Source organism: Corvus moneduloides, chromosome Z (assembly GCF_009650955.1).
Source record: "Corvus moneduloides isolate bCorMon1 chromosome Z, bCorMon1.pri, whole genome shotgun sequence".
Taxonomy (NCBI): domain Eukaryota; kingdom Metazoa; phylum Chordata; class Aves; order Passeriformes; family Corvidae; genus Corvus; species Corvus moneduloides.
The window spans coordinates 14697822-14725793 of NC_045511.1; the positions used below are offsets into that span (position 1 = coordinate 14697822).

The following is a 27972-nucleotide window of genomic DNA, read 5'->3' on the forward strand; positions in this document are numbered from 1 at the left end:
AATAATGGATCTCTAAATATGTATGTTTATGCAAAGTTGGTGCAGCTACAGAACAGTACCTGTTCACATGTATATTTATGGACAAGCATATTTTCCCTCTGTGGAAGCTGAATACATTTAAAAAAAAAAAAATTACTGCAAATTAAGTGTTAAACCTGAAGACAGGTTACTAGCTGATTGCTTCTCTGACACCACTGAATTCAATGGGTCAAAAAGTCCTCTTCTCTCTCCCAGTAATATGTTACACACTTGCTAGGTACCAGCTGGCTGAATGTTAAGGAAAAATATATAAGCGTTAACCCAGGTGTATATTGTTTTCCCTAATCAAATCCACACTAGTATTGGAGCTGTCATTTAAATATGCTAAAAATATGCATGTTCTTTTGTGAAATACTCTTTAAAGTCATCAGATGGATTTGTTTTAGACTAAGAAGACTTGTTTTGACTTTCAAGCTCTAATGCAAAACTAATTCCTTATTGTGCTTTATATTTAGCAACGAGAAATACTGATTTCTCTTGGTAGACTGACTCACAGTTGCTTTAACTTTCCTTGGTTTAGGAGCTGTGGGTCTTTTATGACAAGCAAATATTTTTTCATTTTTCACATACTTATTTTTTGACCCTGTTTTTCTCATAAAATTAGATTTTTTTCCTCCCCCTGGGATAAGCCACCTTCTCCTGCCTTTCTGCACTTACCTCCAAGGTTTTAGGAAGCAGCGAGGAGAATGTAGACTCTAGAGATATGAACCACCTAAAGCAGCTGCCATTTGGTGTGCCTTCCACCCACCTCTTGGGTGATCTCCTCTGTTAGGGATTGCACTTTGTACAATTTGTGCAGTAGCACTCACTTTATTATCCCTGTGCAAACCTGGGACTTGAAACATTTTTCCACAGAGTTGCAGTGTTCATGGCTGGGAGCCAAGTGTTTGTCTTCAATTTTTCGTCTGTAGGTAGATCTGCAAGGGGTGGCTTCCTCTGTGGAGTGGCAGTGCTTGTCTGGGAAGGTGGGCTAGTGTAGGAACTGCTGTACTTTGCAGACATATTTCTCCCAACCCACCCATGGAGCCATGGGGAAAACTCTTGTGTCCAGGCATGGGAGTACCAGGAGCATCCTGCTTTCTGTAGGTTGATTTACAGTTGATAATTGCACTGGGTTGAACAGTTAGTGGAATTACGTTGTGCTGCACAAGGGACCTAAGTCGCTTCCTTTCCAGAAATAAGTAATGTCTTATCAAATTCCTAGAAACTTTTAACTGTGGTGGCCTGCTCTGTATTCACGTAGTGAAGCAAAAGATCTGATTGTTGTATTGGACTGTAAACACAGTGCTTGCCCTGGCAGCATCCCTCAGCTGGAGAGCGCTGCCCAAGGCAATAATAATATCCATGGCTTCAGATCACTAAAGCGTAACAGTTCTCCACATCCCTTGTCCACCTGGTCGGTGACTTTTCTCTTTATTCTGTAAAATGCATGTACAGCAGTGACGAGGGGAAATACGGGAAAGGGTTGTGGATCAAGGAAGTGATTTGTCTGGGAAATAACTCAGTAGAAAGAGGAGAGGTTCATTGTGCTATGTTCATCAGTTCTCTGATCAGCTTTGCAAGATGGTCTCACAGCCAGCTGCGGTACTGCAGGGATAAGAGCTAATGGATGGAGCCCTGGGGAATCCATTGATCTAGATTTTTCTAAATACAACGTGATCTATGTCTCCAGAATAATTAAAAATGTACATGTGAGTGGAAGCCCCCACATGCCATTCCCCTTTAAGCTACATTCCTGACATTGCAGGACTGACCTTATGTCATGGTCTGAAGCTTTTCTTCTTCCTGAGGAAATGTAGGATCTGTGACATAAGAGAAACCTATAGTTAATCCTGGATATAGATCTCAGGGGTAGGAATTGACTGTCTGTTAATTTAAAAGGAATGTGTTATGTTTTTAAAATGAGAACGCCTTCAACCCAGTGTTTTGCAAAACCCAAAATAATCTCAGAAATTTTGCTGTATCAGCTTAGAGTGCCTGCTGCTACTTTTTGGGCTGATGAGTGTGTTGATAATCAAGTGAAAGTAAATGAGGAAATGGAAGGAGAGAGTAAGATGGCAATGCAATTCATCAGAAGGTTTTAGGTTTTCATCTTTCCCTTGTGTTGTACATTACTGGCAGTCTTTCTCACACAGGTGATAATAGAGTAAGGTGCCAGCTGTGTGTCTTCTCCTCTCTTTTCTGTAGGGTCTTGGATTCAGCATTGTGGGAGGTCAGGATTCTGCTCGTGGACGCATGGGGATTTTTGTGAAGACTATATTCCCAAATGGAGCAGCAGCTGCTGATGGAAGGCTTAAAGAAGGTACGGTAGAGGGAATCCAGCTTCGCATAAAGGACTACAGTGGGATATTATTTCAGTCCAGGAGGAAAACTCAAGTACAGCTATATTTAGGCACCTGGCCAGCAGAAGGAGGCTATGGAAGATAGAACATACCCTGTTTGTTCATCCTGTGGAAGATCATTCATATTGCATATTACATCACTGATTATATTGCATATTGGGAAGGGGAAGCTACAGCATAGTGGTGGCCACTTTGTTTTCCCCTTTCTCTTTCATGAACTTTATTTGTCCAAATAGTAAGCTGCAATTCTTCAGTTGGACAGGGCCAGTGACAGCATGGAAATACAGATAGTCTACAGCATCTGGCTTAAAGATGCTTGTCTGAGAAGGGGTTGCATATAGGGACATGTTTGGGAGAGGCTCTTGGGTATGATTTTGACAGGACGAGTAGGAGTCATAACCAGAAAAAAACCAGAAGGATGGGATTGGCAGTAAGCTCACCCTGGTCAGAGAAGGAGATATAGCCAGAGTTTTTACTGCTGTTCCATTCTTGGTGTCTGAGCTGAATGCATAGCGCGCTCTGCGTGTGCTGCACCCTGGTCTGAGTGCTGTGTCAGACAGACAGACTCTTAACACACTGTTGAAAATACAAAGTGACCATGAGTGGTGGTTTACAACCCTTCTGCAGGGGTTGTATTACTTTGCTTCCACGGAAAGCTACTCCTGTCTTACTTCTCTCAAGCTGCTCGTGTGTTACTTCTCTCCTCATATCATCGTTCCCCTCTTTACGTCTTATCACACTTGGATTTGAGACTGCCTTTGGTGCCAACTCTCACACTTGCTGCCAGAGGGAAGCTCGCATCCCTGCATCAGAGGTTGTGCACTTGCCGTGGGAAGCCAATAAGTAACAGCTGTCCCATAAACCCAGCAATCATTTGCAGGCTATTCATAGCTTGCAAACTCTTCTCTTTTTTTCTTTACTGAGGCTAGGAAAGGAGAGGAAGGGTAGACTTAGCTGATGGTATTGCCCCATGTAATTTTGCACAGACACAAATAAAATTGCAGGAAGTGGATCTGGATCATGCTGACCCTCCTTTTAATAAAATGAAGGTAGATAGCACAGCTGGGTGTAAGTAGTAAGACCCAGAGCCTGAAAGCTGGTGGAAATCTGACAGGACGTGTTCCTTGAGGTGAAAAAGACATTTGCTGTCACAGCGTGTGGGCTACTACATGCTTCTCTGTCCGCAGGCATTTAGTAAGGGAACACATTTGCTTTCTGCACGTGGATGCAAGGTTAGTTTTCTCTGAACAGGCTTTGAAGTGATCTGCTGTAGTGTTTCACTTAGTTCCTCATTTCTCCTGTTAATGCTTCCAAAAGAAGGGCACTTTTGTAGTACCTTTGGACTTTGTGTCATAATCATCTATTTTTAGACTTCAATTAAAATCCGTTGTGTTTTCAGCTTGTTTGTGCATGTGAGAATGCCAGGTTAAGGATATCTGCCGAAGAACAGTTTTCACTCCGGTAATTCATCACTGGTAACTTGCAGAGACATTAGTATAAGTGAAAATAAATTGAGGACAGTAAAAGTAAACTATTTATTGAATAGTTAACTGGAATCCTCATAGTAGTGGGTCACCTCATGCTCAGGAAAGATGTTTTGAATCTTTATATTCTCTATATTGCTGACTTCATTTTTTGTATCTATTTACCAGGAGATGAAATCCTGGAAGTTAATGGAGAGTCTCTACAAGGACTGACCCATCAGGAGGCCATCCAGAGGTTTAAGGTAACATGGATGTAGCTCTGAAGAAATTCATGCTCCTCTTCACTCGGTGCCATCTTGTACCCTCAGCTTGATACTCTTGCGCTGCCACGAGTTACTGTGTGCAGGTTTAGTGACAAATGTTGGTCACCTCACTGTGGTTCTGTGCTGTCTCTGCAGCAACTCAAGAAGGGTGTGGTGACGCTGACGGTGCGCACGCGGCTGCGCAGCCCCAGCCTCACACCCTGCGTCACCCCCACCTTGCTGAGCCGCTCCAGCTCCCCCAGCTCCAGTGCCAGCAGCAGCGTGCCTGTCCCCGGCCTTGAGGAGCCCGATGGCTCCTCCTCCAGCCGCAAAGGACCTGGCCCTAAGGACAGGATCGTCATGGATGTGACACTCAATAAAGGTGAGGGTCCATCAAAATGGTCTGGGAGAAAAAATCCCTGCTTCTTAGAGGAGTTTTTGGGAATGGGTTAAAGACTCTCATATCTGGTGCACCCGCCTGTGCCCGTTTGACCTTGAACCACAGGGTGAGGGGGAAAAGTACCCTCTAATGCAAAAACTTCTGAAGAGTTCCCCTTTCTGCATTTTGCTTCTTCAGAATCAGCAGTGTCCTATGGGTAGCAGTCAGTGTCTATGCTGCTGAAGAGGGAGGCTGTGAGATACCAGGAAAAATGTAAATCAGCCTCTTGGCAGCCCAGGTAGCCTTGCCCTTCTCTTAAAGGGCATCTCCGGGGAAGACAAAGCTGCACAGTGTTGAAAAGTTCCCAGATGACCTGTTTGAATTCCTCCATAAGGGTTGCTCTCATTATTAATAATTGCTCATTATAAACTTAAAGTATATGTTATATATGCTAGACAAATATGCCAATTTTTAAGACTTAAAGTAAAGTGATTTTAAAGGTTGGATTCAAAATTTTGAGAGAGAATGTAAGATGTCCAGTAATCCCTACTTCAGGGATGTAGTTGCCTGAAGGAAAGCAAAGGTGAAAGTGGACAGAGGTGATCATTGAATCAGAGATAATGCCTCACCTTCCTTTGTGCTTCTTTGCTGAGGAATGCCATAGAGATATTTAACGAAAGAGAGCAATACAATTGGCAGCATCTTCTGTGCTCGTGTTTTCTGCAGTAATTTTAAGTGACATCTTGACTGGATTGCTGCCCCTACTCCTTTGCACCTTGGACCAGATCAGACCTTGTGTGACATTTCCAGGAGGTTCCCACGGCGCACGGAATATTTTCTGAGAGTGATGAATCTCAGAAAACAGTCAGGATCAGCTATTTTCAATCCTGATTTCAACTTGTTGGTCTTGGCTTCCTGGCTGACTGCACCTAAGGCCAGCCCTGAAACAATAACACGAGTCCTGAGCTCAGATGGGATGTGGGAACACAAACACTTGTGTGTCCTGTGCGATTACAATCTGCCACATTTCTTTGTACTTGTTTTTCACAGAGCCAGGGGTTGGGCTTGGCATTGGTGCCTGTTGTCTCACGCTGGAAAACAGTTCTCCCGGGATATACATTCACAGCCTGGCCCCAGGATCAGTGGCTAAAATGGATGGCAGATTAAGGTTGGTTAAAGCAGAAACTTGGTGGAGTGGTTTTACAATAAAATCGGTTGAGACTTTGTTTTCACCAATCAGTCGATGTAGCAGGGAGGAAATTTATACTTTAGAGTTCACCAAAAAGAAAACATATAAGTAAAGACATTCCAAAGTAGTATTAAATACCCAGGAAACATTATTCTGTGTTCTGGAAACAGCATGATCATTAAGGTCTGGGTTGTTTGGTTGTTTTTTTTAAAAAAATTTCTCTATACAGAAAGCTGAGCCTAATAGCACCCTTTGAAAAAGGGGAGCAGCAAGAAGTGCAGCCTCATGCATTTTTGTGAGAGCTGCAGCCAGAGACCCCAGACTGGGAGGAAATTTGCAGAGCTCTGCTAAAAGCTCAGTCACCTGAAACTCTCCTAAAAAGAGCTGGGGTAGGTGTTCCTGCAGCTGCCTGTGCCCGTGGCTGCATCAGTGCTTTCCTGCCCTTACTCTCAGTCTGGCAGGATTGCTGCAGGCTGACCAGCCCAACTCACTCTGTCATGGAGCTGGGATGTCTTTAGGAAGCAATCATTCCCAGGATTCCCTTGTGCTTTACATTGGATTAAGTGACAGAAACTTGCTTGCTTTTCCTCTCATGGAGGCTTCATTTTTGAAAACCATTGGAGGAAACCTTGCCACTTTCTGTGTTCCTGCATAAATGTTGGTGGGTGCTGGGAGCATGGCTCTGGAGGGGAGGCTGTGCTGAAGGCATGCTGGGACCGTGTGATCCACTTTGAGCGTGTGGTGCGAGCGCTGGTGCAGAGAGGCTGAGCAAATGCCTTGCTTTCACATGGCTAGAGTGCCTTCTGTTTCCTGGCTCACCAGGAAAACTGCGATAGAGAAATTTGATTTCTTGGAATAAGGGAAGAAGATAATTTTATGGTGGCATTGCTGCCAAAATCTTGGAAGTACCTATCATATAGAAATGTCTGCAGGAGACAGCATTTAATGGTACCTTGCTTTCTTGCAGGCCCTTTGGAAAACATTGCAGTGCTGGTTACATCTGTATGTAACAGCTGTATTGTTTATTAGGTTTACGTGATTGATTGTATCCAGGCACTCTTCCCAGACTTTAGCTTGCTTCTTTGAGACATTGCTTCTGTTGTCCCATCAGCAATTTATGGCTTCATAGGCCAAGACTTACAGGATGGTTTTGATTTTTGGAAGATGTTGTTAATCAAACATTGGCTTCGCAATGCCAGGGGAGGTTTGAATCCAGCTCCTCTGTATCTGAGCTCCCCCTCTCAGTCATGTGGCCCGTGTGACTACATTTGTGTAAGTCTAAAGAATGGGCAGAGCAGTGGGATGATTGCACAACTGATAGGTCACCCTTTACTTTCCTGAGCCTGTACCCGAAGTGCAGGTTACTGAATTGCAATTGTTATTTCACCTTTGTGTGTACTCATGGTGTAAACACAATGTCATTGTCACAAGTAGCCCAACATAAGCCAGCAGTAGTAGATTCTTTGAGTGCCTATTCAAAGCAAATGTTTCAGGAATTATGGACAATGCTTTAATGATATCCCTAGCTGATGATATTTTCTCTTGAATAGTTCCAGACGTCTGAGCACCATAAGCAAGAGTTAAGAAACTGAGAAAACAAAACTAAACAATCACAGAACCATGGAATGGTTTGGGTTGGAGGAGACGTTAAAGATTGTCTTGTTTCGAACCCCCCTGCCATGGGCAGAGAACCTTCCACTGGATCAGGTTACTTAAAGCTCCATCCAGTCTGGTCTCAAATGCTTCCAGAGATACTCTGGGCAACCTGTTCCAGTGCCTCACCACCCTAACAGTAAAGAATTTCTTCCTAATACCTCATCTAATCCTGCCCTCTTCCAGTTTAAAGCCATACTCCCTTTTCCTATCACTACATGCCCTTTTAAATCACACAGTGTGTTTTCCTTTCAGGAGAGTTTTGTTTTGTTTTTTCTTTTTCTTTTTTAATGGGTTCTGTATGTTAATTTTTAGCAAATACAGACTTACCACGCCCAATTTTTCCCTGGAGTCATTTCCTAAACTCATATCTAAATCATGAATTTCTTATCAGTGTTTCTCTTAAGTAATTCAATATGATGTGAAGGAACAGCCCATCTGAATCTCATTTTTCGTCTTCTGTGCTCAATAAGTATCTGAATGCAGAACTGGAATTGAAGCTTATTTTCACCCTGCTCCAAATGCAGACAGTTTTCTTGACTGATTTAATAGAGATTTTTGCGCTGACAGTAAGTGCAGAATGGGTCTCCCTCATGAACTCAAGAGGACTTAAACCATTCAAATCACTGGGAGCAGCAGCAAGACCAGCTTCTTTGAAAGTCACTTTTCCAGACCACTTGTGTCTCTGAAGAACCTTGGCCATCAGTTGAAGGTAAAAATTTTTGGCATGACAAGTGGTTGTGATTAGGTGACTCTGTATCTCTGTGCAGCCGGGGTGACCAGATTCTGGAGGCGGATTCTGTGAGCCTGCGTCATGCCGCATTAAGCGAAGCCTACGCAATCCTGAGTGAGTGTGGACCAGGCCCAGTCAGCCTAATCATTAGTCGTCATCCTAACCCAAAGGTGAGGAGAAAATGAATAAGTGTATCTGGGTTGTTTTCATCTGGCACTGTAATTTGAGCCTTGCTGTCAGAAAAGCAGAAAATGAAGGAAATGGCTTTTTCTCTCAATGGCACGTATTGTGCAAAATGTCAGGATTGTAATGATGCTTCCCAGTTTTGTAAGTCATAGCAATGCTGGACCGTCCCTGCTGCTTTGCACTTAGTCACCCACTGATCAAATGCAATTTTCCTGGAACTGCTTGAATATGACGTGTTCCCATCTTTCTTGGTACTTGGACGAAGTAGCAACGCAAATACAGTACAAGACCTCTTCTCCTAGAAGTTATTTTGCAGTTACTTTGAGTAGAATACAATTTAGGGCCAGGAGTATAAGTATCAACATCTTGAACTGATCAACTATAATAAAGTAAAATCTATCCAAAGATGAAAGTTTTCCTTCAGGAATTAAAACGTGAGAATATGGAGTGTACTGCTACTGAAAGCGTGCAAGGTCAATTTGGAAATAAGGCTGTATTTACAAAGTAAGTGTTCTCAAACATTTTTAAAAAAATGATGATAGAAGATGAAAGCTTATTAGCCAAGCTATAAGGAATAACAGCTTCTTTTATTTCAATATTTCAAAGAACTTCATGAGTGTATGAAACCTTCCTGTTTAAACAGGAATGAAGCTGTAAAAATATTTGCATTAGTAGGTCCAGAAAGCTTTGACTTTTGAACTCGTAACTACAAATGGAGGCCTTAAAGCCATATCTAGGAGAACTCAGGTTTCTTATTTTGTAATTAATCATGTATTTTCTGCTAAATCAAATACACAATCGGCAAATAGGGGTCTACTTGGCAGTGTTTGTTATCTTAGGTGGAAGGCCTGGTGCTGCTAGAAAGAAAGAGGCTGTGGTTCTGTTAAAGGGCTTATGGCCTAAGATAACAGTATTTCTGGTGAGTCTGTGTGCTGTGCTGAACCAACACAGTGGTTCAATGTGATTGCACTATTAAGGCATACAGACTTTCTGGAGAGTCTGCAAGGAGCATGGAAAAAAACCACCACGCTGTAGAGCCTGCCCTTTTTCATCTGTCCATCTTCTTGCTATGGCAGGGTCTTGAAAGCTGGTGAGTGACCTAACTTGGTGTCTGCTGAAAAGATGAACTGAGTTAAGCTAATTGCTTGCTATTACTCAGTAACAGAGGGAAACTATTAAGTGACTCCGATTACAGTTTTCCATAAGCAATATTTAAGATGACAACAAATCCTTTGCCAAGAAATGTATGAAAAGCTAAAAGTTGAGCTAGAGAGACCCTAAAGCATTTTTCCAGTACTGAATCCATAATCCAGGCACTATTGAATCCATAATCTCTCATAACCAGATCTCTGGAGGAGTGTCCATGTGAGAACCCATATTTATTGTTATTTTACTGTCACCCGTTTTCTGAAAGCACTGGGGGATCCATAGAAAAGTGTGGGTATTTTATTTAATTTCCTCTTAATAATACACCGGCATGCAGATTGGAGTTAGGAATTAGCTTGTCTCTCTCCATTTTGAACTGCTTGAGCCATAAAGGACGCTAAACATCAAAGCTGGTAGAGTTTGCAGAAGTGTGGATTTTTGGTTAACTTTAAAAAAATACTGCAGTGTGCCTGGGACCTGGTTTTACTCTTGGAACATGTTTCACCAAAAGGTTTGTGTTAAGGCCATGGATCATAGTCTAAGGACTTGGTCCATGTCCTGAAGGAGCTCCCTGTGCCCCAGGAGCCCAGGTACTTTAGGTTTGCTGTAAGGTCATGACACAGACTGGAAACAGAGATGTGTTTCTACAAAAGTTCATCTTGTTTTGAACATTTTTATACTTAATTTCTTATTTTATAACACAAAAGGTCCACAGTACATTTTGCTGCTGAATATGTTTGCTTTGGTGTTTTCATGTACTTCCAAAAGAAATACCACAAAATTTTCTTTCTTCTTGTTATTCTGAGTGAATATGGTATTTATGCTACATTTAAACTGATGAGTTTGCTTCGGAATCTCTCAAATCTTCATGGTTCAGGAAGACTCAAGTTTGTAGTCTTTATTTATGCTGAATTTTAATTCATGGAAAGCAATGTGCATAGAAAGTATTTTTGACAGAATTAATTTGCTTTCAGTTCTTAAGTATATATTCCTGCAGACTAGTTGTTCCTGTATAAAATCATATGTTTTCCAGTAATAAGAATTTAACGTATGGCAGTAATTAAGGGCTAAATTAGCAAATCTGGTAAACCAGTATTTATTCTAAAACCAGAGAAACATTAATTAGCAATTACTGATTTAGGTTTTCTTTTCAAAAGCAAGGAGAAATGAAAATTAAAAAGACAGCTAATATTATGGGAAGTCTGGTATTCTTCCGGTAGGTTAAGTGTAGAATAGCCTAAGTTTCTGATGTATGCCTGTACAAAGCAGTCTTTGTCTATTTTAAAGTAGTCTATTTTCTTGACTGACCAATATACAGCTCTTAATTGAGTTAAAACTGGGCTGTAATAGCTTTATTTGATTTCTTTAACTCTGGGGCTCTTTTATTTGTTTGTATTGTGTGTCACTTGGTTGCAGTGTTCATGTAGCTGGCAGGCTTCTGTTTCCTGGTTTCTGTAGGAAAGTGGCATCGAGAGAGTCTGAGTCAGGGCACAAGGACTTAGGAGCCCTCAACTAGGTCTTCTTTACTGCATCTTTAAAAATAGTGGCGTATATGAAATGAATCATGTACTTGTGATAAGTGGTAAGGCTCTTGTAATTTCTTGTACCCTGTTTGAGCTTTGTCTTCCACCCTACTTCAGGTTTCGGAGCAGGAGATGGATGAAGCAATTGCGCGTACTACCCACCGAGAGAGCAAGGATGCCAGCTCCTCTCACGTCACAGGTAGCAACTCTCTAGTTCTCTTCTCTAGTGTGTGTTCTTTGCCAGATGCAGGAACATTTAAGGGCATGCTCTGAAGTTCCCCAGCATTATTATTTTGAGAGCCCTTAAGGCAGCAGAACAGTGTACAGAGTATCATCACACTGCAGAAATTTTAGCACAAACATCTAGTTCAGATGGATCGGCTCTGCAGCTTATGTAACTTGCTTTTTTTCACTAGGCTGCCATGACCTGAACATAGGGTTGTCAAGAGGTGGTTGCTCTAACCTTTTTTCAAGATGAGGGGGAGTACAGTGTTCCAGTAGGGAAAGAACAGGGGGGACCTACTCCATCTGTGTATGCTTGTCCTTAATGGCAAAAAAAGTATTGTGACCATTTGAAAAAGTCCAGGTGTTGCATACTGGACTATATGTTTTAATGTCATTTTGACCTTTAAAGTCATGTAAAAATATCTGCTCTGGCATCTTTGTGATGTGTTCAAACTCTAGACTTAGCACTTCCTAAAGTCTGGCAGATTAAAGCAAACTCTTGGCAATGGCAGAGTGACCAGTAAGGTGATGTTCAGACAGAAATGTTAGATTTGTTACACTCCCCTTTATATGTGTGTCAGCTAAGACCTACTTTGACATTGACCTTGCCAGTGGCTGCTAATTCGTCTTTTGAGGTTGCCCTAGTCAGCAGCATGCTCCAACAGGTGGGGAATACCATCTTCTGCTCACCTCTTGTTCGTAGCACTGCCCTGGGCCTGGCTGGTGTAACATGTCTCTGTAGTAACATTCCAACTGATTTTAGAGAGAGCTTGTGAAATGTTAAATAAATCTCGCTTTAGGAAAGCAATTCAGATAATAAATAAGTGGGGTTAAAACGCAGTCACCAGCTCAGAAGATGAATGAGAAACTTGTTTGGTTATATGTACCACAACTTTGATTTTTGGTATCTAACTAATATGTGTTTAACAGGAGCTGTACAAAAAAGTCCATCTCCTAGCGTGAAGGCCAAACAAGGAGAGACCTCATCTCCCCTCAGCTGGACTATGAAACGCTTCTTGGAGCCAGCAAACCGGGTAAAAGGATTAGATGCAATGAAAATAAAGTCTGCTTCAAATTCAGCTTTTACTGAATCTCTTACTTGGTCAAGGGGCTCAAAACCAAACTGGTATGCTTGTTCCCTGTCACGTGGGCTCCGTAAAAGGCTTTGTTTCTTGTGTCACACATTTAAATTGTGACAGCAGCAAGCTCCTGTTTGTCTGTGTGACTGTAGCCTTTGGGAGTGATGTGCACAGCATGGCAGAGAAGGCTCTCTCTGGGGTCCCACCTGCTACCACCTTGGAGACACCCCTGCTCTGTGGGACACAGAGACAAAGTTTGCAAGCGAGACCTGAACCTGTGGGCAGAAGGCTGAGACTAAATTCAGTCCCTCTATAGTCCCTCTATATAGCCATTGCAGTGGAAAGATCTGTTTTTCCTATGAAAGTCAAGGAATCTGTAGACACTGTGTCTGGAGGTACAAAGCTTTCCTTTCTCTCAGTGTTGAATGTGTATAAAGGGAACTGCAAAAGTGAGTAATTTCATCCCTTGTTTCTGTACTGAACCACACCTGCAAAGCAGTGGGATTTGGAATCCTTTTTTATTTATTGTATTGAGTAAAAATGTGTTGGTGTGCAGTGTTTCAGCCATCCAATTTCAGCAGTTTGGCTCTCAATATACTGACATGTCCTGTATTTTAAAAATTGGCTTTAAACTTCCTTTATTGACACAGCAGTGTGAGTGGAGTCTGTGGTACTCACATGCAAGTAGGGGCTTTAAGCATCGATGACAGCTGGTCACCAGGCTCACTTCTCTTCAGCAGGGATCCGTCAGCTCTGAGGCAGAGCTTTCCCAGTACTTCTCCCACGATGGTACAAGCCATCTCCCCTTCTCTGATACTGTACCTGGCTCGTGTGATGAAGAGCAGCTCCGTCAGAAGAGCAGGAACAGTTTGTTGGATGATGGCTCTCTTCTCCCCGGCAACCTGAGTAAGTGATGCAAATGTGTCTGGTCACTGGGCTTGTGGGGGGAGAGTCACTGAGTGCTGGGTTCCTATACAGGAGAGCTGTGGTGGTAGGAAATGCCAGGCAGTATATTGCAAACCAGTGCTGATCGCATGAAATTCTGAAAAATTGAAGGAATTTACAACAATCCACAGAAATGCCTGTTTCCATGGTATTTTCTTCAAAACGCTGTTCTGATAATGTGAAAGTGAGTTTGATTGGCTTGGATGAAATGAGATTGATAGCACTGCAGGGGATTTTTTTTTTCAAATGACTGATCGTCTTACGATCATTTACGGAAAACTGTTCACAGCTATCTCAAAAACTTTGAAACGTCACATACAGCAAAGGGTCAATACATGTGTAAAAACAATCAAATGTGCAATTTTACATCAGATACTTTGCATGTGTGTCTTTCTCCCCATAGTAATTGACTAAAAGAACCTTATATGTCCTTACTGACATGCACCTGATCTCCAATTCAAAGGATATATTTGTCCTCCCTTTCCTGTGGTTCTCAAGTAATTTCCTTGTCTACAGCTTATTTTCTTTGTAAATTATTTAATGTTTAAAAGCATTTTTACATTTCTAACTACCCACCAAACAAAGCAAAACAAAATAACTTTCTATGAAATAAGATGCAGTTCTTTCTAAGGAGAACATGGAAAGGGTTCTTGGGTTTGCTAGTTGTTAGTTTGAAATTGATTGTTGTGTGCTTCAGTCTTTGTTCAAGAAAGCAATTTTTACTCTCTGTAAGTTAATGCAGGAGTCCTGAGCTTAGATTTAAGCAAAATGTGAAAGAAAATCTGTTGTTTAAACTAAAATACACATTTGAATTTGCATTCCTTTCTTCTTTGAGTCATAATTTAGAAATAAACTGAAAATAGAATTAGATGTGCCAATGAACTGACTTTGGGAATTAACCATAAATTGTAGTGTTATCTGCAGTCCCTCTTGATGTTTACTGTAGTTAGAGGGAGGACATGAAAAGCCTGCTTTTTGCTTTGTGAAGAGGACTTAAGCTTCCTCTGCAAATAGAGCCACATGTATTCTGCTGTAGTGAGATGCATGGTGTTAAAAATCATCTGTAAGTACAGTTAAAGTATAACTCTTTTTTTTTTCCTAGCTGCTAGAGATGCAGGAGTGACCAAAGCAAATGGTTCGGCTTCTCCAGCTAGTAGTAGGTCGTCTGGCCATCACAACAAGCATGTGGAGTCTGTCCGACCCGGCATCCTCAGTGACAGCCCCAAATCTGCCCGCAGCCCCTTTCACCGACAGAGGAGGGTTGTTTTCTATGACGGTGACGCCAGTGATGATGATGAAAGTTCCCACTTGCACAGAAGCCAGAGGGCCAAGAGCCAGGAGGATGCTGGCATTGTCATTACAACCTCGTCTGTAGAAATCGATGATGAGAGCCAGGACAGTGAGTCATTGAGATACAGTGGCATGGAGACATCCTCCCCTGTCTTCAGCAACTCTGTGGAGTCTGCAGACAGCACTCTGGAGCAAATTGAATCTCCTTTTTTCCCCATCATAGCATTCGATTATTCAAGTGTGCCTGAGGTTCGTCTTGGCAGCCTGAGTTTGAGGGAGCTCCGGGAAGCACAACTTGAATCCAAGAGATCGCCAAAACTTGAGCACAGAGCAGTCACCAGAGTGAAAAGCATGATGAGCACTGAGTGCCGAAGCCTTCAGAGACACAGGACAGAGGAGCATGGCTCTTACAACAAGCCTGTTGCCAGGATGCTCCCTCACAGCAGGAAGTGTGAAGCACCTGATGTGGCCGGACAGGGCCAGGCTGAAGTCGTCACTTTGGTTCGCAATGAGCATGAGTCATTCGGCCTGGATTTGGAAATCCAAGCCATGCCCTTAAAGGTTGTTGTCACAGGGATGCGGCCAGGTGGACCAGCAGAAATGGTAATTTGAATTGCCTTGTTGTGATGTGCCTTCCCATTGCAGGGATGATTATTACTATTTCTATTGGTATTATTAAACAAGTGATCTGTTGAAAGTAAGCGCAAGTGAAGTGTTTGTCCTTGCTGGGCAAAATGTCTCACCCCATGTTGTTCTGGAGCTGCTGCTAAATAAACTGTTTCTGATTCAGAAGTGCACCCACGCTAATTCAAAACTAAGAGAGGCAGGACACAGATCCACTGAGATGATCTCATCCCCCCTTGCAATTGCAGTTTTGAGGGAATGCCATTTTTGTGTTTATTTTTTAACTGTGGGCAAAAGCAAACTGAGTAAATCCTGGTGGCAGAGGATGGTGATAACAAATGTTTATTATGCTTTACTATTTTATATGCACGTGTCCCCGTATTACAGGGATCTGGAACCACAAAGCTTTAGCTGCTGGCCAGGTTTGCCAAGAGCTATGGTAGTACCAGTAACACACTGCTCTTCTGCATCTCATACATGCCTGTACTAGTACGGATACGTACTTCATGGTGGTTGTAGAATTGCTACATGCAGAAGTGCAGAAAGAAGAATAACACTGATGTACAAACCTGTCTGTAGCATTTTTAATCTCATTAGTGGCCGCTAGAGTAAGAGGAGATAGGGCATAGCAGTTTGAATGGGGCTGTGAGATCTGGGGATTTGGGTTGTGTTCCTGCCTTTTTCTCAGACATATTTTACAGTATTTAGAAACAAACTTTCACCTTGAGAGCTCAGTTCGTGTCTGTTTACTGGTTGAAGAGGGTTCCACCTGAGTAGTAGTTCATGCATGGAATTAAAAGATGACACACAGTGTTCCAGTCCTGAAGAAGCTAGGGCTGATCCATCCCATTTCATTTAACTAAGAGGGCTATGTCTTCCATCCTGATACTCATCTCTCAGAGAAACCAGCAGCTCTTTTGACCTTCCTGTATTAGATTGATCTTTAATTCTCGTCCTGGCAGAAGCACAGTCTGCTCTTTATTTATGTGCTGGCAAACTGACAGCAGTGATACCTGTGCTGTGCAGTGACATGAAGTAGGGGATGTTGCTCATAAGCTATTAATTGCTTCCCTGCAATCTTTACCTCTGTGGCAGGGCTTGTGGTGTGTATTTATAATTTCCTCAAATCTCTCATTGCGTCAGGGATCAATGGGCAAGATGGCTGTAGGAGATGAGATTACCACCATCAACAGCATCCCCGTCAGCAAGATGACGTACGAGGAAATCTGCTTGCTTATGCAGTGTCTTCCCACATCCGTAACCCTGGAGATCCAGAAAGCAGCATCAGGTGAGAAAGTAGTTTTGCTTTTGTACCATTTATTCTGGGTACCAGTGAACAAAACATCCTTGGATCAGCTGGGTCTGACCTTCTGCTGTCCTAGCTTTCCACATGGATTCAGAGAAGAGGACAGGGGGACATTGTGTCTGCATTAGTGAGCCAAGCAAAGCACTTCATCACCAAACCAGGCTTCAGGGTCCTCTCTAGCACCATGATAAAGGGAGGAAGCATATTCCTGTGTGAGGCATTCAAAGGTCCCACATGGAGTAGGTCCCTTCTGCCAGTGTTTGCAGAGGTCTGAGTCATTTCATGCAGTCCTGGAGCTAAAATGGCAGTGACTCTTATCCTGACAACTCATTTTATTGCTGTGCTTGTTCATTAAATATATTGGCCCTTTATAATCAAATTTCTCTCTCTCTTTAAATCTGAAGTTCTAGTAATACTTTTATGAATGGACAATAATACACTAAAAGCCTCTTTTCTTTCCTTCCCTTTTTTGCGTCAGAATTGTCTAAAGTGCAGGAAGATGAAACAGTAAACCCAAGAAAACGAAAATCTTATAAAAATGTTTATTTGGATGTTTCATTACAAAAGGTTTTCTAGTGTGAGTTGAAATACTTGATACTTCCTTGCTTTCTGCTCAGGGCTGATTTATGCTGCTACAGCAATATATGAATCCCCACAGACTGTACAAATTACGTGGTGTGGAAATGAGTGTTTGAAAAAGAAAAGCATACTTTTCAAATTCAGGAAGAACATAATATTTTGCTTTGTTCTAGCTTATGATCTGCTTTGTGTACCTATTAATACCTGGGAACCTAAAGTGCTTCCAGATGCTTGACTTCCAGTTACTCTTTAAGGAATTCCAGGCGTGGCAGAATCTTGTTCTTGTTTCCTGAGATTGCTGTGGCTTTTCAAACCAATAGCATTGGGGTAAAGACACATTGGAACTCCTTTGTCTGACACTTCTTGTGCTTCATCCTTCCCCTTTCCTTGTCCCACTGGCAGAAAAGGTGGTCTCTTCAGCATGTGATCCACCATGCTGAAGCAGGCCAGTACTTCAGATTCTAACTTGGCTGCTTCAGATTGCTGTCCTGAGGTGTTTTTCCCTTGTTGACTCAGGAGGAATCAGCACTTCTTAATATGGATACCTAAATTAAGTGATGTGGATAATCCTGCAGGTTTGTGTGAGAAGTACAGAGACACACAGGCACATTTGAATGAGCAGGAAAGGATGCTGACACTGTGAATAACTTCTCCTTCTCCATACTTTTTCAGGCCCCATGTCATAATAACTGGCCTCTGGAAGGCAGCTTGAATGGGGATGCGTATCTCAGAAACAGTGTAGAGAGGTGGAATCTGGTGCTTAGGGTGAAGTGCTGAAAACTGAAGATGTGAGAAATGGGTGAGCAGGAATGTGTCAGAGTGCAGCAGTGACAAGGAGCTCAGTGTGTTGCCCAGGAGCGGGTTAAACATGTACTGGAAGCAAGGAGGTCTGTCCCAGAAATGCAGTAAAGCCCATGTGCTTAATGTGTGCATAACGTCACCCATGCATGTCACATTGAACATCTGCAGAAGTGCTGAGGGGTCAGAGCTAAGTTATTTATGCACAGACTGTCACTGTGTTGTCTGGTCACCTTTGCTATGTCAGGGCTTTCTGTGCTCTCTGGAGTCTCTATTGGAGACTTGAGTGATCAAACAAGTGATGAGAAGCAGTGCTGCTCAGCGTGACTTGCTGCATGCTGGCACTTTGGTAGTTGGCTGCTTGACTGCTGCAGTTTCAAAGATGAGAGTTAAACAGATCATGACTACTCACCTTGGATAAGTGGATTGCTCCCTTCTGTGCACTACTCAAAAACACAGGGTTATGATTAATTTGAGTTGTTGTAAACATCATTACAGAAGAGGAGGAGTGCAGAACAGAATGAAAACATGTAGTCAATGTGGGTGTCTATTTTTGTAATAAAACCTGGTGTTTTCTATATCACTTCCTAGATTTGACAGGATTTTGCCTTTTTTTTTTTTTTTCAAATCATGATGCAGCTGTCAGCAGATTTACAAGCCTCATCCTGTCTCCAGGGGCAGACGCTCAAAATCAGGCCAATGTCAACAGCGTCCTCGCAACGGAGGAAGAGCAGAGTTCTGGGAAGCAAGAAAGAGCGGGTCTGCAAGCTGCTGTCAGCGGCTGTGCAGCGGGGAGAGCAACACTGCCGCCTGATGCCACCAGCAGGGACGTGCACAGAGGCACCCTGAAGGGCAGCCGTGACGAGGACTGCACGGCCATCCCTGTCACCGACATCGATGACCTGCTCAGCCAGATGGGTGCCTCCGAGAGCAGGGCCCCACGCACCCCGTCGCGCGCAGAGAGTCCCCTCCGCGACGAGTACACCACGATGTGCTGCTGTGGTACTGATGAAGGCTGCCCCGGGTCTGAGCCACGAGCAGCCAAGGAGGAGCTGCTGGAAAAAACTGTGAATTGTGGAGCTAATGCACAAGGGGTTTTGGGGCTGTCTGTGTTGGATTCCATTAACACAGGCAAACTTTTTACTGTGAATAAAAACTCTTTAAATAACTATTCTAGGAATTTTAGCAGTTTGAATGAGGATGAGTTGCCTGCAGCAAACTCTCTGGAAGGTAAGAGGAGTGACCTGTTTCCAAAGTCAATGTATGGGGCTGCGGAGGATTCTCACTCGGACACAGAGTCTGTCACAGAAGCCTTTGACAGTGCTAGTGAGGTGTTGCTTGGGCAATGTGCTGCTGCTAGTGCCCCTGCAGGCTGTACTGCAACAGAGTCAGATGAGGAGCAAATTGAGATTTGTTGCGTGAACGACGAGCTGCAAAAGCCCGCGCAGGAGCATCATCTCACCTCTGGAACAAGCTCATCCTCACTGTCCCCGCTGCATCCTTACAGTGGCAAAGTTTTGCAGAATGAGGGCTGTGCAATGTGTGGGTCACTGGAGACAAGCATCAACAAACTAGGTTTGGAAGATCCTGGTGGTCCCACTCCATGTCCCTCACAGTGTCCAGATGTGTCCTCTGCACCCTTGTGTTCTCCTTCCTCAGTTTTCCTGCCAGAAAAAGACATCCTGAAGAATTCAGTCAATATCCCTGAAGTTTACTCTTTCTGTAACAATGGTGCCTTATGTGCAGAACAGATGGATTTGGGGAACAGTAATGAACATAAGAAATGCTGTGAATCCCTTGAAGAAAAAGGATCTCTGCACTGCAAAAAGACAGGCTTTTGCTCTGCTAGAAATGTCAATGTCTTGGAGAACAACTTGATTGAGAAAGAAGGATGTCGTGATGAGCAGAGATCCAAATCTGAAAGTGAAATGGCAGTTGATGACTGTAATCATGCTGTTAATTATTGCTTGGTGAAGAAAGAAACCAACAGTTTGTCCACCTTGTCTAAAACAGACAGCAATCATGTGAATGCATCGCCAACAAGAGGAATATCACTCAGGTCACCCTTTCCCACTAGATCTAAAGATCCAAAGGCTAATGCAACTCATGACTTGCCGGGAAAAAATGAGAAAATTAACTCTGTGACTTCAGGAAGGACTTCAAATGGAAAAGTCCAAAGCTCAGGCACAAATCACTGCAAAGGAGCTGCAGTACCGCACAGCCCATCCTCACAGAAAAAATCCTGTCAGGAGTCTAAGGCAATGGCACAAAAAAGTATAATGGACACCCTTTTAAATAATCAGAAATCTAAAGCAGGACCAAAGCTAAAAGGGTTTACCATCAAAAGCAAAGCAAAGACAAATTCAGATTCTTCTGGCATTACTCCTACCAAAGTCAATGGGGCTGATCAGAAAAGGGCTTCTGTTTCTCCACAGCTGTCCCCCAAACTCCTGGGAAAGAAAACACCGCTGTCCCGTAATTCCCCTACAAGCTCAGATCCTGGAAAGAGCATTTCAGCAGCCTCAAAGACTCTGAAATCAGAGCTAGAAAATAAACCATCTCTGGTAATTTCTGAAGATTCACTTCTGCCTCTCTTGAATGGCAGTAGCAGCCCGACCATGAGTGGTGAAATGAAATGTGGCTGTGGAGAGCTATCATGGGGAAAGCCAAAAGAGAAGCAAGTTTCCATGCAGGCTGTGGTGTGTCAGGGTAAGGATGCTAAGGTGGATGATTTCAGAGCCAGAGACAGTCAGTCCATAGTCACTTCACCTCCTCAGGGGGCACCAAAAGTTGAGTATGTGAAAGGGAGGACTGATAACCCTGGAACAGGCTTGAACACAATCAAGAGCATCTACAGCGCAGATGACCTTAGGCAGTTAGATCTGCAAAATGTAGGAACATCTGCTGGCGCCTGCTCTTCTTCACTGAGGTCCCCCTCAGTTCAGCAGGAGCAACTGGAAGGGCAGGAGATCCAGCGCACCTTCATTGAGGTGAAGCTTTCCTCCTCATCGTCCCCTTCCTCCTCCTCCTCTGCCTCTTCCTCACCAGCATCGTTTTTGCGGCTGCCATTGCTGGAGAAAACAGAAGAGTTAAACGCGGAGGTGCCTCAGCTGACTGAGGAGGTGGGGACTGTGCAGTATTTCTCAAAAGCGGACACTGCTGGAGACAGACATCTGTGTGGCTTGTCAAAACCTGTGACGAGGACCTACTCAATGCCATCCCAGTTATCAGGTCACTTGAGGGAGGACTGCCATGCTGCAGAGGTTCACCCTGTGCAAGGCCCCCAGGGCCAAACTGCAGAGGAGAAATACGCACAGGCAGCAACGGGGATGTTGAAGATGGTTCACCTGAATCTGCCTAACAGCCAGAGTGGAAAGGAACAGGCGTACACCTCCAGAAGTGCCCAGAAGGTCAGTGACATCAGCTACCCCACTGCTGATAAACTGAGAAGCTTCAGGAGGAATTACTATTACTATGAACTGAACTGGCCGCATGAGCCGATTTCATCCTTCTCTGTCAAACAGAGGATCAAATCCTTTGAAAATCTGGCAAATTTTGACCGGCCCATTGTGAAGGCCATCGATATATGCTCTGCTGCAAGGTTGCCCCTTGCCAGGAGGTCGTGTGGTGGGTTGGCCACCACATCCAGCTCTGCTGAGGCACCATGGGTGCTGCGGCGCAGCTTGAGCTCCTATGGTGGCAGCCCTAGCCCAGCCAACGCTGTGGCCAAGTCTGCCCCTGGCACAGAGCCCATATGTGTGACCGAGGGTGGCAAAGGGGACCGAAAGCCCCAGAGGAGCGAGGAGGACGGTGCTGGGGCAGACGTGTCCGCCTTCCCCACCTTGGCCTCGCAGGTGCGCCGCAGCCGGGGCCTGGGGCGGCCGCCACTGTCCCGCTCCAGGCTGCGGGAGCTGAGAGCCCTCAGCATGCCCGACCTGGACAAGCTGTGCGGAGAGGGCTTCTCAGAGCCACCACAGCCCGCCTGCTTCAAGACAGAGCTGGAAATCACACCCCATAGAGCCCTTGACACGTCTGCCCAGAGCGAGGCAGCTCCACCAGGCCGCTGCAGCCGTGTGGAGCTGGGTGCGATGCGAATGGGAGCCTGCAGCCCCCGGGACAGCGGCTCAGGGACGCCAGGTTCTGCCTCAGACGATGATGTGCCCCATGTCAGCTCTCTGGATGGGGGAAACAGCTGGTCCATCAGGTTGGTGTCAGCTTTGCTTTTATTGTTTCATCCCTACCCAAGGCAAAGCTTCCGCTCTGCTACAGGTCTGCCCCAAAGCATGTTTCAGCTGTGGCCCCAGCCTGCTGTCCCTTCATAGTCTGGGGGTGCCATTCATGCTCTTGATGCCTTGGAGCTGCCGTGCTGCTGTGTCTTGGCTCCAGTACAGGATGAAACATTTTATCCTGGCATGGCTGGGCTCCTTTCCTGTGGCCCCTCTAGCTGGTTTTGGTCAGTTTTTGGCCATGTTACAGCAGTAACATGTAGTGATGGAGGGGGGGCTGCACAGCACTGGCAGCCAGCACACCCTGTGGTGACAAACGAGCTTGTTGTCCTGCCAGAAGCAGTCTTCAGATGTAGCTGTCTCCTGTTAATGTCTGTTGCTAAAACCATTGGGGAAGGATGAGGGGAACAGAACAGGGACTGTTCAGTTATTCCTAAATTTATCCTCTCTGCCCCTTCCTATTCTGCCAGCAGACACCATTTCTTACCAGTTTTCAAGACTCCTTCTTTGTCATTTATACTAATACAGCCTATGCTGTATGTGTGAAATGTATCTCTACAAAGCTGGGAAATACAGAGCTCTTCTGTCTTTTTATGTTTGTTTTAGCTTGGATCAGCTGCTCATCTCAAGCTTGGACCAGCAAAAACTGCAGTCTGTTTTGTCAGTGGTAGTACCAAAATGTGATGTTGCTGCTATGCTCCAAGAAGTCAAAGCACAAGTAAGGGTAAGTACCCCAAGATAAAACTGGATTATTGGTGGATTTTTGAGGGTTTTCTTAGGGGTCAATAAAATCTTCTCCAAACTGTTTGAGGGCTCCTCCAGTAGTCCCGTGGCAGGCTATTACTATCAACTGCAGTTGATGTTAATTTTACTAATGCTGGCTTTTGAATGCCTGCTATAAGCCTGTAATAATTTTGAATGGCTTTTTGTATAATAAAGTTCAAAAAGCAGTTTTGAGTCATAATAAATATACCTATTTTAAGTGGAAAAGTATTCTTCCATCTGGGCTCCCCGGTAACTGCACATCAGAATTTAGCTTTCCACCAGCCATCTGGATCAGACTCAGTTTCCCCACCATGCAAGGGAAGCTCTGCTCCTCTTTGTGCCTGATGCTTTCTGCTAGAAGCTGAAATCACAGAAGTTGAATTTGTTTTGTTTAATGCTGAACTTGAACACCAGAATGTGGCTGCTGAAGAGTTTATAAGAGACTCCTGTGACCTTTTTGTTCTCTTCTGTGGAAACTGGTTTTTGCATCAAGATAACCTGCTTCATTATCTAGGTGTTTGAAGAAGACTTCCAAAGTGAAATGCCTGCCAGAACATTACTTCCCTGCTTTCGGTGTTTCTGTTTGTGGGATACATCCACATCCTTATTAAATCAGAACAGAAGTTGATAAAATAATGACAGTGCTGGAAGGGAAACTGCCATCTGGTCTGCATAACTGCTGGCTGAGCTGCATCTAGAGTGTTCTTGAGTTTTGTGCACAAAGATTGCAATTTCAAACATAGAACAGGCTGAGGGGGGAAAGGACCTCCCGAAAATATCCAGCTTTATCTCCTTCCAGGGCACAGCCTAGCTAAAGCATGCAAGTCTCAAAAGCTTGATGAGCCAAGAGGGTTACCTAGGTTTACTGATAAAATTAGGATTGGATTGCACAACTGGACAGAGGTAATTAAGTTTTCTCTAAAATATTTTCATGGGGTCTTGGAGAGATTATTTATTTATGCCAGTTTTCAGAGTCTGAGAGCTCAAGTATTTATAAAGCTGAATGCTTTTTGGAATGCACTTCTTGTCTGCATAGTTTCTTATCCATATTTAAGCCCAGTGTGGCACATACTCTGGAAAATTTTATGCTATTCAAATGGTGGATTTTGAACGTACAATAGAACAGTTCTTCGTAGTTATCCAGTAGTTGAAAAATGAGATGGACTGCCTGATTTGGAGTGAGAGCTTCCCTGGGAAGGGTTTGTCACCATCCTTTGCTCTAAATAGTGCTGAATTTTCTGCTAGCATTTAATAAATGCTACTACTAATAATGAAAAAAGGGCATTTTATTTAGGTCTCTGTAACTGATATCTTTGGCTGACAGTCTAAACAGAGGTGATTACTGGAGGCCGGTGTGTCCTTTGTGTGTCCAAGTAAAGCAGTAAGCATCCATAACCAGGTCTCTACCCAATATTACGTGTGCTGGCAAGGAGCAGCTTTGAGGGCTGGGGAGGGAGGGAATGCACCTAGGGAATGGGAAGCCGGTATCCAGACTGTGTTGTTGGCTGGCTCAACACATACGATCCTTGGATAACTCTTTTAACATCTGAACTAACTCACTTTTTTTCTTTCCTTCACCAGTGTTAAGCAAATTAAGTTGAGATAATCAAGGGTTGGAAAGAGCCTGACCTCTTGAACAAAAAGGGTTGCTATAGTACTAACAGTCAAAGATAGGTATATATTTCCTTTGCCTTCACTGCACTTGGAAAGGGGCTAGCCTGGTTACTTAACTGATTTTATTATTTCAAGCCAAACATAAAGCTGTTCTGACTTGAGTACAGGTGAGCAGGGTCTTAAAACACTGTGGACAAAGATGTTCTGCCCTCACTGCTCCTCTCTCCTTGAGTGCTGATGGATCAGTGATGTGGCACAGGGTGACATCAGTTTCTGACATTGCCTCTGTATATTGCAGGGATGCCTCTAGTGTAGGAAATCTTCCACAGACACTTTTTGGCAAAAAAGATGCAGCGAAACCAAAAATTTGACTGTTGTTTCACCAAAACCACTAATGATCTGTGTCTTTCAAAACAAAAGGCAAATGCTGAGTTAATATGTTGAGTTTAGTGAACTAAGTAAATAATGCTAAATAGATTAAAGAGATTGGTTTCTAATGATTTACTATTAATTTTAGTATTGGCAGTTTCTGGAAATAACCAGCGTTAGATGGGGTCCTGGGGAAAAGCTGAGAAACCTGCTTTCTACTTCCCACATCTAATGCTCTGCCCCAGAGCTAGCTATTATGTGCCTGCTCCACCAAATTCCTTCCTACAGTTCCCCTTATACCACAAAATGTGATCTCTGTGACAGCATCAGACTTGTTGGATGCAAACCTGCACCAATCCTTTTCCTGTGCTGGATGGTCCCATTTCTGCAACGGCGCAGCTTAGTCTTGTTTAGGTCACTAACAGGTCCTTACTTTCATCTCCCAAGTGCAAGAGTTTTTTCTGCTGTCCAATCTGACCTTCCCAGGCTTCAGCAATGTAGCCACTGCGCCTTGCAAGATTGTCCAGCACTACTGAGAACAGGTCAATGCAACTGCCCTGCATTACATCTATGTTATCCTTTCAAGAGGAAGAAGAAATTGGATAACAAAAGTGTTAGTAATTCCCTAAATAGTACAGTGCTTTGTCCAGAAAGGTGTATGGGGATATTGCATTTTGACTGCAAAATGTTGAACAATGCAAAACTGACTACAGCCTGTGGAAATTAAGCTGCCCAAAGTTTAATGCCATTTCACTACCCTTATTTTGACTTTGTCTTCTAGCCTCGAACTGGCTGAAGAAATCTTCCTTGTCACCTGAGTTCTCCTAGATGGCTGCTTCATTCTGTAGCATGAAGTGAAACGCATTTAACATCTCAGTTTTAATTCCTTGAGTTGCCTTTTTTCACCTGCCATAATCTGTGGGTATGGGGAGTTTGTCATTTATGTGGGTGCTTGGTCTTGATTTTTGGTTTTGTGTTTCTTCTTCCCTTTCCTGTGCACCTCCATTTTTCTGCTAGAGCAAAGAAGACACATACTTTGTAGTCTTGCACAAAGAAGAAGGAGCTGGCCTGGGATTTAGTGTTGCTGGAGGAATAGACTTGGAACAGAAATCAGTCACAGTAAGTGATGGCTGCAAGTCATTTTTCTACAAAGCTCACTTTAAAGCAGGCTGGTGATTAGATCAAGTGCTCGTTTATCAAGACTCACTGCAAGTCATTCACAGTGTCTCTCAGAAGCAGCAGCTTACCATCTGCTACTGAAATCAGAATGTCTGGGAAGCGTAATTTTTATTATTGGAGATGGATAACAATTATGCTTTCAGGATTTAAAAATCTGTTACTGGATGGGATGGGCTAGATCTAAATCCTATGCATTTAAATAAAATTCTGCATGCAGCTGCAGTGCACACAGCCTTTTAGGGGAGACTTTCATTCCCAGCTCTTGAAAGGAAACTCTGTGCAGCAAAGTTTTTGAAGGGTTTTTCAGATCCTGAGACTGATTGTTGCAGACCTCAGCAAATGTTGGGGAAGATGAAACAGGAAAGCCTTATAAATATGATTGCCTGACAAAAGATTTTGGGAATATGAAAACTACAGGCAACATCGAAATGAAAGCCACTTTTGAAATACCAAGTCTTAGTTACTGAACAACTGACCCTACTAGCTCAGCAGAAGGGGTCCAAAGAGTAGTTTTTAGGAGTTAAGATGTAACACTTTATGGTAATATAACAATTCTTATAGGCTGTATGTAAATGCTATAGGGTTTGTATCTTGTATTAGATTGGTTAGTGACAATTAGAATATTCAGTACAGAAGATGATTTATTGTATTGTAACCAGGACTTCACTGTTACTCTCTTACTTACCTCCTGTCCACTCTACTTACTCCCTTACCTGCTTACACTCTTGCTCTCTTGGGCCTGCTCAGAGCTGCCAGCTGCAGCTCTAAGCAGTGCCCCTGTACCCACACCCTTTGCAATAAACCGCATGTTCCAAGATCTGACTATAGAGATCTCTCGTTTCCGTCCGTCCCGACCGTCCAACCCACCCAAGCTCCTACAAGCAGACATTATGAATTTCACATCACAAGTTTGTTTTGAGTTAATAAGACCTGTGGGTGGTCAGTTAATGAGGGTTGTTGTCTGGTTAGGGATTTTTTAAGTCTTAAGGAGCATTCTGAACAAAAGATAGTGTCCTATTAAGATACTGGTGTGTAAAAAGTGACTGTTCAAAAACAGATCAGTGAGACAGAAAAATCCAAGAAAACTGGTGTCCTGTGTGACGGTTTCTTTAACACAAAATACGCATTTAAATTCTGCCCCAAAAGAGAGAGATCCATTAAATGCTGGGATTAGAAGAAGGGTGTGTCCTCTGTTCTGGGGCCTGCAGAAGCCCTTGCAGGAATCTTCTGGGTTTTTCTTTTAGAGAAGACCAGAAAAATTAAAGTATTTTATATTAAACTGTCATTAACTTAGAATATGGTCAAAGTCTAGAGAGCAGGCCTCTACTTCTCTCACTGGAGAAGTTGTTCCCTGTCTTTGGCCCAAACAGTGGCAGCTCTGAGCAAGAGGAAGGCTCAACAGTGTCCCACCCAGAGAGTTCCTTACACACCCAGAGAGTTCCTTACAGAGTTCCTTACCTAGAGACCGAGACTCTACCTAAAAAATAAGCTCTCTCAGACTGAGGAACTGATGAAGTCCTTTTCCTGAGTTCTGTTAGCCATGAGACCAGAAGAATGTCTGTTCCTGCTCTTTCCTGATGCTTTTTGTTCAGTGGGTGTAAAGGGATCTTACTAATGTTATTGACCTACTGGGATTCTGGGTCCCAGGTATATTTAGGGTTGCCACTGAGTACTGAGCTGCTTAGATGGGCTGTTATATCCACACTTGGATGCAGAAATAGAAATGCCTAGTGAGCTTCAAGGTACTGAGGAGCTGAGCAACTGAGGGAAGGCAGCAGATTTTTTTTGGACATGACCCCTGTATTCCACTTGCATTTGCATGCCTAGATCTGTTATTGAGGCTGTTATTCCAGCTTTGAATGCCTGCTTAGACTGGCTGGAAATTTATCTCCATGAATCTGTGGGTTGTAGCAGGTGCCCGTCTCAGTGTGGCCCTACAATGAGATGGAGCAGGAGCCAAAAGGTTTCTAGTGCCTTGCTGTTGGTCTGGGTATTAGGATAAATTCCTAAAGATAATGCCATGCAGAATTGTGTCCACGGATTTGCTGCCTTGAACA

The 27972-nt window shown here is 43.6% G+C and overlaps 1 protein-coding gene across 8 annotated transcripts in view; it reads left to right on the plus strand.

Annotated features, from left to right (window-relative positions):
• Positions 1-27972, plus strand: part of PDZD2 (PDZ domain containing 2) — a 139878-nt gene that overhangs the window by 103133 nt on the left and 8773 nt on the right. For 7 of the 8 annotated variants that reach the window (XM_032095501.1, XM_032095500.1, XM_032095502.1 and 4 more), the window contains 13 exons: positions 2227-2341; positions 4034-4107; positions 4264-4489; positions 5537-5654; positions 8099-8231; positions 11034-11115; positions 12072-12175; positions 12958-13126; positions 14268-15058; positions 16223-16367; positions 18402-21966; positions 22595-22712; positions 25754-25855. In XM_032095501.1, coding sequence (XP_031951392.1) covers positions 2227-2341; positions 4034-4107; positions 4264-4489; positions 5537-5654; positions 8099-8231; positions 11034-11115; positions 12072-12175; positions 12958-13126; positions 14268-15058; positions 16223-16367; positions 18402-21966; positions 22595-22712; positions 25754-25855 — 5742 coding nt within the window. The remainder of the gene's footprint in view (positions 1-2226; positions 2342-4033; positions 4108-4263; positions 4490-5536; positions 5655-8098; positions 8232-11033; positions 11116-12071; positions 12176-12957; positions 13127-14267; positions 15059-16222; positions 16368-18401; positions 21967-22594; positions 22713-25753; positions 25856-27972) is intronic. The other variant, XM_032095499.1, reaches the window with a different exon arrangement.